At 41.4% G+C, this 10,220-nt stretch overlaps 2 protein-coding genes across 3 annotated transcripts; both read left to right on the top strand.

Moving 5' to 3' along the window:
• The first annotated feature begins 228 nt into the window (after nt 1-228).
• On the top strand, nt 229-1,668 carry LOC116187474 (serine/arginine-rich splicing factor RSZ22A-like). 2 transcript variants are annotated; one of them, XM_031516172.1, is made up of 5 exons: nt 229-484; nt 677-713; nt 859-1,091; nt 1,211-1,318; nt 1,494-1,668. In XM_031516172.1, the coding sequence occupies exons 1-5, from the start codon at nt 333-335 to the stop codon at nt 1,528-1,530; spliced, it is 567 nt and encodes a 188-aa protein (XP_031372032.1). In that variant the 5' UTR covers nt 229-332; the 3' UTR covers nt 1,531-1,668. The 2 variants fall into 2 exon arrangements, with proteins under 2 accessions (XP_031372032.1, XP_031372031.1); XM_031516171.1 differs by having other exon boundaries at nt 1,208-1,318.
• A 3,322-nt stretch (nt 1,669-4,990) lies between these two features.
• On the top strand, nt 4,991-9,891 carry LOC116187006 (putative disease resistance protein RGA3). Its single transcript, XM_031515575.1, has 3 exons — nt 4,991-9,246; nt 9,408-9,486; nt 9,590-9,891. Exon 1 carries the CDS (start codon nt 5,055-5,057, stop codon nt 9,213-9,215), a length of 4,161 nt encoding a protein of 1,386 aa, XP_031371435.1. The 5' UTR covers nt 4,991-5,054; the 3' UTR covers nt 9,216-9,246; nt 9,408-9,486; nt 9,590-9,891.
• The last annotated feature ends 329 nt before the right edge of the window (nt 9,892-10,220 follow it).

Genomic DNA, 10,220 nt, shown 5'->3' with positions numbered 1-10,220 from the left:
ATTTAACGGTTTTGTCACGGTAACCCTTTTATCCGGGATAGATTTGAGAAAAAAATTAAAATTATAGGATAGATTTCAGAAAAAAATTTAAACTATAGGATAGATTCAGAAAAAAAAAATTAAAATTATGAGATAAATTTGGAGCTTACTAACGTTTTATTTACGAAAAATATAACAACGAGATAGATTTAGGAAAAAATATAAATCATGAGATATATTTAACACTTTTTAAAGCGTATGATAGATTTGAAAAAAATGTTAAACCATAAAATATATGGCGTAATTTTTCCTTTTGAAAATGTTAGAGGAGAGATCAAAAGGAAGGCAGGACAATGAGTCAGACAGAGAAGCATAGAAACTGGGAATCGATTGGTACGGCAACAACAGTGGGATCGAGTTACAGGGTCTATGTGGGCAACTTGGATTCTCTAGTTTCTGAACGAGATCTTGAAGATGAGTTTCGCGTTTTTGGAGTTATAAGGAGGTAAAGTTCTCTTTACTAGTTTGTTGTTAATGTAGCATCATGTATTAACTTTCATAATTTACTGCTGTTGAAGTATTGATTTGATGTGAACAGTATTTACTAGGATTGATCTCAAGCTTGTGATGCCCGTCAGAGTTCTTTGATGCAATGCTTTTATACTTCAGAATTGTTTATATGCAAATTGTTGTGCAGTGTGTGGGTTGCTCGAAGGCCACCTGGCTATGCTTTTATTCTAATTTTATTGTTCACTTAAAAAATTGCCTCCCCCCCAAATTTTGATTCATACCTTAAGAGCACTGCCTTTTTATGGCGCTCCAATTGCGCCTTTTCTCTTCATAATGTTACTGTGTCAGTGATTTCACTTTATATTTTAATTGGATTTCTCATTCACTCTAGGTAAGAATGGATGGAGGGTTGAGCTTTCCCACAACTCTAAAGGAGGTGGAGGCGGACGTGGAGTTGGTCGTGGTCGCTCTGGTGGTTCTGATTTGAAATGTTATGAATGTGGTGAGCCTGGTCACTTTGCCCGTGAATGCCGTTCGCGTGGCGGTGGAAGACATCGTAGCCATAGTCCTAGGTACCGCAGAAGTCCTAGCTATGGTCGAAAGTTAATATACCTTAGGAGAATCATTTGTTGAATCATATGATTTTACTCGTCACTCGTCGTTTAGTATGCATTGGATTTAGTAGTTTCTTGATTGTCTGATTATCATTTGTGAATAGCAGGAGTTACAGTCCTCGTGGTCGATCCCCAAAGCGTCGCAGCCCAACTCCCCGCCGTCGCAGCTACAGCAGATCACCTGCAAGACGCGAGGAAGTGCCATATGCTAATGCGTAGATTTAACCCTAAAAAACTTTTATGTAATCATATGTAGGATCTTGTGAGATTGATCATGAATTGTGGATTCTGTTAATATTTCCTTTTCCTAAAATTAGAATTATGTTGAGCATAAATCTGAATATTTGTTCGCAATTACAGTGTATGATGTGCTTTATTTTCTATATGCAGCGATGGACTGAAGGACCGCCGTAGAAGCAGGAGTTAAACAGCCAAACTTGGTAACATTGGTGATGTTGAGGCAAAGTATGTAGTATATGGAGACTTCTGTGCGAACTATCGTGTTGTCGTGGGACGCCACAGCTTCTCTTTTGGATTTGGTTAAGTTTTCGTCTTGTACTTCGTTACTGAATATGTTATCGTGTCACTTATCCAATACTTCAGTTGTTGAAGTTCGTTCAGTATTTGATATTGGTAGTTAAACACAGCTTTCGAGGACATCGCTAAAATTCCGTGCCTTTCCTTTCGTGCTGAGGTGCCTTGTGGATTTGCTTCATTCGTTTTGTGCTTCTTCTGCACTCTCCTGGGGCTTCTCATTCCTCTTTGGTATCTTCGATAGAGTTAAACAATTGTGGACCCCACTCCGCTCCATCTCTAGATGCATGCCTGTCTTTTCTACTACTTGTCAGGCTGTGAGACGCCCGCCCTTCTCAGTGTTTGTGGCAATTCTTAGAATTAACCATAGAAGGGAAGGAGAGCTGCTCCAAACACTCCTGGCAGGTAATGGCATGTTTCCATGGAAGTAGCTGTTTACTCTAAACACTGTTCAGCCTCATTCTCACCTTGGACAGGGAAAACTGGTTTTATCGACTGGTAAGTTCCCACAACAGAGCGATGAATCTCCTTTAGCTCTTCAAGTCGAGTTGGGGTTTGCTTCAAGACATTATTGTTGCATTTTCTTCCTGAAAGCTGATTTTTTCCAGTTTTGTGTGGATGCATTTTAAAACAATTTTTTCTTCAATTTTTGTTGTAAAGGCTAAAGTATAGTGCTTTTACTGAAAGGGTCTTTTGAATTGCTTTTCAACACTAGCTAGGAACACTATATTGTGTTTTTTGGGTAAAGGAAAATCTCTCACATTTTTTTGGTTCTGGTATAAATCCAAGATTGGTATTTTCATTGGAGAAAATGCTAAAAAATCCAAAGCATTGGGTGAGTTTGTGTATTCTTTACTGCGTCAGGCGGGTTTCAATGTTGTTTAAGCCTCTGCCCAGTTTTTATGTGTTGCGGGTTATATGGCTGGAATTTGAGGTCGACATGTTCTCGCTAGCTTTCTAGTGGGACGACCTCCGTGAGAGCCCAAGCAAGAATCTCAGCAAAAGCTAACCCGAATTTTTTAGCCAGCAATGCGTGGCCTGATGATCAGCAAGAGATCTTGGTCCTGATGACCTCCGTTGAAGTCTTGTTTCATTTTGGTGTTTGTTTTTGTTTGGCTACTGTCTGGATGCTGGATCATATAAATTTCAAAATTCAGTACTTGTAGTTATTCCGGTGGTCCTCTGGTTTTCCCCTCCCTCTCATTCCTCATCTTTTTCCGCACTCCTGAATTTGAATAGGTGTGGGTGTGCTTCTTTATCTCTCGTCCCCTGCTCAACAATTATGCAATTCTTCCATTATCTAAGTCGAATTAAGAACCATTTGGTTTTTTAGTTAATTTTCGCTGTTTTAGGGTGAGTACATTGGCTTTAGTAATATATAATGAAGGGTACCCGTAATTTAGAAGGTTTGGATCCTAGCCCCTATCGGTTAATTTTGCGCTGGGACCACCTGATAGATAGTAACAAATCACAAATTACTGCCCGAACATGAATTATACAGCAGGTTCCTGTCACCTGTTTAGAATCTATTTTCTTCTCTTTGCAAATATTTTAAGTGTGGACGTTTGGAATCTAATTTTTTCTCTTCCTCGCAAATATTCTAAGTTTGGACGTTGAGACAAAGTACAGAAATATGAAATAAATAAATAAATAAATGAGGCGGGATTTGCAGGGATGCTTTAGCATTTGTTACTTAATGCATCGAAAAACGAGTATAGATAATTTACAAAAAAAAAAAAAAAGAGAGTGGATACATTGATTGGAAGTAGAGCCAAAAGGATTCGAGGTATGATGTTAAGAATTTAAATTTAATTTTTTCGGTAATAGAATTTGAATTTAATTGGTATCACCTCTAAATATAACAGTAAATATAAGTATAAATATAATATTGGGTAACATATGTTATCCGTCATTTACCCCCGTTTTGGTTCCAGTTATTTGTGATTTGAATTGAATTTGAAACTTATTTTTACTGGTTTCCAATTTTGCCACTCGAAACTTACACATGTGATACTTAAACTTACTCAGAACTTGCCCATTAGGCGGATTCTAACCGGTTCCAGATACATATAAAACTGCGGTGAGTTATCTTAAGCCTTCTTTACCGTTGGAGCCGATCTACGCATCGGTATGGTTGAAGCGTGGGGGCGCTGTGCTCTATTGAAATTTAATTCACTATTATATTTAATACAAAATTTTCAGACCGATGCTCATTCTTATCTCCCTACATTAGTCTACCGGCACTAAGATCGACCAAACCAAATCGCCAGGAAATCATAAAAACACCGTTATGAATAGAATCTTAAGTAGGGGGGCTTGTTGACGTGACTCCATACCGACTTACCTCAGCAGGAGGATTATCTCTTAAATAATATCTTACCGTGGAGATTGAGTTCTTCCAATAGCTCATAGTGAATTCAGTTCAGTTGGCTTGAGGTTCAAGAACGGGAATTTTCGGGAACTATCCTGCTTCCGATTACTCGAGACGACAAGATCCAATGATGAATGATAGATTTATGTACAAATCTAGAGTCGATGAATCAGGAGCTGGTAAATTGTAGTTCTGTTTCTTTATATTCTTTCCTCGATTCCTAATATGAATATGTATTATGCTCTAATTCTAGGTAATCTAATGATACAAAGTTATTTTTATTTCAATGATTCTCTCAATGATCTCTAAACTGGTCAATCACGCTTGCGCATTATACGTGTCATCAAGTTAGATATAATTAGACAAATTACAAAAATATCTTAATAGTTTATGCTATATATTGATTTTACTTATGCATGGATTAATGAGCGGATAAAATTAGAAAATATTTGGTCAAAAAAAGTATTTAGAAAAGCTAAGTTTATTAGTGCAAGGGACTCAAAGGGACGGCCAACTACAAGTTAAGGGATCGCCTGTTTAGCCTACATGGAAGCTTCTTCATGTAGAATGAGTCCAACAATCTCATTGCTGCAGGAGCCGATATGACATAGAATATGTATATTCCATAATAATCGTTTGCGCATCAAATTAATACGTAGACGACGTAAGTACATTATAGATGGTCTCATGCCATTTCCCCAAAATATTCTTTCACATCGAAAATCTTATGAAATTCACTAGAATTGTTGCAGAAAAATATGTGAATGATGAAATCGTAACGAATCGGACATTGCAATTGTAACGAATCGGACAGCCCCTCGTTTACAAAAAATAATTAAAAAGGGAAAGCTCTCGTAAGCATCTATTTTTAAATAAGAAGAAGTGCATCCCAAGCACGAATCTTAATCACTTGCTTGTCCTTAAAGCAAAGTAATGAACGTCTCTCTCCACGTAACCTTTTGATCCCCCCCGATTGCTGAGACTCCCCACGTTTTCTTTTGTCACCGTCCATTCTCAATCTCTCATTTTCCTGGTATACACAAAATATGGCTGATCTGATCCTCAGTAGCGTCGCGGATTCCATCACCGGACTTGTCTCCCAGGAGATCGGACTGGCATGTGGTGTCAAAAGTGAGCTCAAGAAACTTCACACTACCGTCTCTATCATCCGTGGCGTGCTTCGTGAGGTTGATGAGGGACGAATCAAGACTGAGGACGTGAAGGAATGGCTCAAGCAGCTGAAAGAGTTGTTTTATGATGCTGATGACCTTCTTGATGACTTCTCCACTGAAGCCCTGCGTCGTGGGAGAGTGACGGGAATATGTAAGCGGACCCTGAATGAGGTTCGTATCTTCTTCTCCTCTTCTAATCAGCTCGTCTATGCCAGTAAAATGGCTCATCGAGTCAGGGATATTAGGGAGAGGATTGACGTCATTAAGAGTGCTAGGGCCTATATTCTGCTAGAGGGAAACAATATTCCTACTGTGGGGAGTTTGGTGGAAAATCGAGTTAGGCCCGAAACTTATCCATACGAGAGTGAAACATACGTGGTTGGAAGAGATAAGGACAAAAAAGAAATTATGGAGTTCTTACGTAATCTTAATTTTGAGGAGAATGTGTCCATCCTGCCAATAGTAGGTCTTGGAGGCCTTGGGAAAACGACGTTAGTAAGACTTGTATTCAACGATGAACGCGTGGAGGAGTCTTTCGCGCTGAAACTTTGGGTTTGTGTGTCAACAAACTTTCATGTTGAGGATATTCTGAGGAAGATCTTACGAGATTGCACCCCTAACAGGGAACTAATTGCAAATCTCGATATGAAAGAGTTGCGAGAAAGGATGGGGAAAGAGCTCGGCGGAAAGAAGTTTTTACTCGTTTTAGATGATGTGTGGAATGATAACAGGTCCAAGTGGTTAGAACTGCAGGGGTTTCTTATGAATGGTGCAAAAGGAAGTAAGATATTGGTGACTACTCGCAGTCGACGTGTGGCCAAAACCATGGCTCCAACATTTCATGAATTGAGTGGCTTATCAGATAATGATTCGCTATCTCTGCTGATGCGAATGGCAATGAAGCAAGAACACGAGTGGAAAAATCAAAATTTAGAAATGATCGCTAAAGAAATTCTGAAGAAATGTGCTGGAGTTCCCCTTGCAATTAAGACGATTGGGCGTCTACTGTTGTTCTTGAGAAATACGGAGGAAGACTGGTTGAACTTCAAGAACGATGATATATCGAGAATAAGCCAGGAGGAAGGTGACATCATGCCAACGCTTAAGCTGAGCTACGATTTTCTACCATTGCATTTGAAACAGTGCTTCGCTTATTGCAGCGTGTTTCCAAAAGATTTTGAGCTAGAACCACGTGAGCTCGTTCATCTTTGGATGGCTCAGGGTTTTATCAAACTTCAAGGCAGTAAGAAAACACTCGAGAAAGTCGGTCAAGATTATTTGATGGAGCTGCTTTCGAGATCCTTTTTCCAGGACATGGAAGAAGATATGTATGGGAACATTGTAAGATGCAAAATGCATGATTTGATGCATGAGCTTGCGCAGTTCGTGGCGGGACTTGACTGCATCACCATTGATAGCTCACATGAGAAAACGTTCCCAGAAGGAGCTCGTCATGTATCTATAGTTCCCATGGAAAATTATGAGTGGAATGGATTTGAGAGAGACAAGAGAGTAAGGTCCTTGCTTCTTATGGGGCCTGACCCGAGAATGAGGACTTGGATTAGTAATCCGGTTTCTCCATGTTCTAGAAATCGACAGGCGATATTTGTTATGGATTGGAGGATTGAGATTGGTCATTTGGATGTTTCATGTTTTAGTAATTTACGAGCACTACACATTCGTCATGTCAGCATAAAGATGATATCCGATTCCATCGGTAAACTGAAGTGCTTGAGGAGTCTTGATCTGTCGAAGAATGATTTAAGTTATCTGCCGAATTCAATAAGCAGGCTGTGCAATTTGGCGGCGCTTAATCTCAGAGGATGTAAGTCTCTAGAGAGATTACCCGAAGGCATCACGAAGTTGATCAATTTAAGGCAGCTTGATGTGAGTGGATGTAGTAAGTTGACACATATGCCCAGGGGGATTGGGAAGTTGACTAGGCTGCAAATGTTAGGTGAATTCGTGGTGGGAGAGAAAGGGAACTCAGACGCTGCAAGGTTGAACGAGTTGAGCAAACTTACCGGATTGGGGAATGCATTGACTATTCGACATTTGGAAAGAGTCGGAAGTAGTATTTCGAGCGAGGTCGATGCTTCCTTCTCGATACAGAAGTTAGCTCTTCAATGGATGGGACTAGTTTGGGATTATCGGGAGTCGGCCAATGCAGAAGCGGTTTTAGAGAGACTGCGACCCCATCCAGATCTTAAGGGATTGAGGATAGCAAGATACAGCGGTGCGAGGCTTTTGTCCTGGGTTTCTCAACTGCAGAAACTAGTCAGGATTGAGATTTCCAATTGTGATCAGTGCACGCATCTACCACCACTAGATAATCTCTCTTCCCTCAAAAGCATCTACTTGCATGATTTGAGCAAGTTGGAGTGGGTAGAGGGGTCGGAGAGTGGTGCTACGCTGCATTCTACTTCCTTCCCATCGTTGGAAGAATTAGAGCTGGAGTCCCTTTCTAAATTCAGGGGATGGGAGAGGAGTGGAAATAGGACTGATCTATTTATGCTCCCCAGGTTCTCTGACAAGGTCAAGTTCTCCTTCCGTGGCTGCCCGAGATTCTCTTTCATGCAAGGTCGACATCTACAACTCTTGAGGGGAGCCACGATCAAACTTGGACAACAGTTGCTGAAGGATGTCACTGTACGCCCAAATCTCTCTGCAGTGACGTCACTCAGCATTTACGAAATGGAGGATGCAGAGCACTTGCCAGCGGAGTTGTTTCGGTCCCTCCCATCTTTCGCGTCTCTCGTAATCAGTTACTGCCGTCGCCTGAAAGCTCTCTGTGGGAGGGCGATCCTCCGGTACCTACCCGCCCTTGAGTCGCTGGAAATTTCCTTTTGCGAAGAGCTCGATTTATCAATCGACGACCATGATGATTGTGGTGGTGGTGGTGGTGAAGGCATGATCCATCTGCAACAGCAGCTGCAGGTCCATCTTAAGCTTCGCCATATTACAATCTCAGGAGTTCATAAGACGGAGTCTTTGCCTCGGTGGTTCCAACACCTCTCTAGCCTGGAATATTTACGCATTGAGGATTGCGAAGGCTTGAAGTCTCTGCTGCCTGGAAGACTGATACTTTCGCTTCTCACCACCCTCGAATGGTTGGAGCGAAATTCCTGCCCACAGCTCGACTTATCGACAGGGCAGTCAGAAGATCAAGATGATTGTGGTGGTGGTGGTGAAAGCATGATCCATCTGCAACGGCAGCTGCAGGTCCATCGAACGCTTCGCCGTATTACAATCTCAGGAGTTCATAAGACGAAGTCTTTGCCTTGGTGGTTCCAACACCTCTCCAACCTGGAATATTTAAGCATTAAGTATTGCGAAGGCTTGAAGTCTCTGCTGCCTGGAAGATTGGTACTTTCACTTCTCACCACCCTTGAATCGTTGGAACTATGGTCCTGTCCAGAGCTTGGCTTATCGACAGGGCAGTCGGAAAATCAAGATAGTGGTGGTGGTGGTGAAGGCACGATCCATCTACAACAGCAGCTGCAGGTCCATCGCAAGCTTCGCCGTATTACTATCTCAGAAGTTCATAAGATGGAGTCTTTGCCTTGGTGGTTCCAACACCTCTCCAACCTGGAACATTTATGCATTGTGCATTGCAAAGGGTTGAAGTCTCTGCTGCCTGGAAGACTGATACTTTTGCTTCTCACCACCCTCCAATCGTTGGTGCTAATGTCCTGCCCACAGCTTGACTTATCGACAGGGCAGTCAGAAGATCAAGGAGATATGCCGCCCGATTTACAATTCGACAGACCAGCTAAGCTCCAAAGTCTGCAAATATGGGACATAGAAAAAATGGAGACCCTCCCGTGGTGGATTCAACACCTCACTAACCTTGAAAGTTTAGAAATCTATGGCTGCGGAAAACTGAAGGCTTTACCTGAGTGGTTTCCCAATCTCACCTCACTCAAAATCCTGGAAGTTAGTGATTGCGGGGAGGAGCTGACAAGAAGGTACCGAGATAATACCGGAGAAGACTCGCCTAAGATTTCTCACATACATGATGTAAGAATACGGTAAAGTGGCATCCACCAGCTCACTGCCTCCAAAGGTCTATACATTCTCTCATTCTCAATTTCGCAATTTCCTAGCTTAAAATTTTTTACAATTCGCGCCGGTTTGCATCGCGCTCATATGCTGTTCTGTTAACGAATAAAGTTTCCTTTCATTTCTTTTAATTTGCTAAAGTTTCTGGCAATCCTCAATCTGCAGATGATACGAAGGGCGTCTTCTGCTCCAACTCCTTTATTAAACTGCTGGACAGTGAAGTTTGTTCTTATTCCACTCCCAGGTATATATACATATATAGCGTACATTTGCGAATGTGAAGTGAAAGAGTAATCGAGATAGCAAGTTTTTTTATTCATGCTCTGCTTCATCTTATCTTCTCTCAGTTGCATCGGATTTCGAACGCAAAGTTTTAACATGCTCGATGTGCATTTCGTTAGTCATCTCACCGAGAAGCAGACAGCAAGGAAGTTTCGCGGATCAGTGGAGCCTCGTCACTCGAACGTTGCATATCTTTGTTCATTTCTGTTTGTTTAATAAAACAGTGACCATGATGAGATTGTGACGATCAACAAAAACTGCAGAACTTTTTAGGCATCGTCTTTTCTGGGCATGTTAATTGCTTGAAATATTGTAAGTTCGCTCATGGACGGGAACTTTATTTACTTCAACGGGGAATTATGTGAAAGCATCCGTTTCTTCTGATTAAAAAAGAAAAATGATCACAGATAAGAAATAGATCCTCTAAATATCGGCTTGAAGGAATTTATTTAATCGTACGACACTAAAACATCGAGTCCGGGCCACAAAAACTGGAATTATATTTCCATGGGAACGAATGTTAAAGCTTGCTGCCAATTTGGAAGCGCGATTTGGGTCTATGGCGCTCTCTGATATGCAAGCGAGGTACTAAAATGGTTAAAAAAAGGGGTTGAACCTACCAGTGGTGTGCGTCAAACCAACCCAGCAGCTGCCATGCCAATCGGTATCTGAGTGGCGCCGATTGATTCCATAATC

This window comes from Punica granatum, chromosome 8, assembly GCF_007655135.1.
Source record: "Punica granatum isolate Tunisia-2019 chromosome 8, ASM765513v2, whole genome shotgun sequence".
In the NCBI taxonomy this organism is placed as follows: Eukaryota; Viridiplantae; Streptophyta; class Magnoliopsida; order Myrtales; family Lythraceae; genus Punica; species Punica granatum.
Note: the sequence above shows the minus strand (reverse complement) of the source record. Positions and strands in the feature narration are given on the sequence as shown.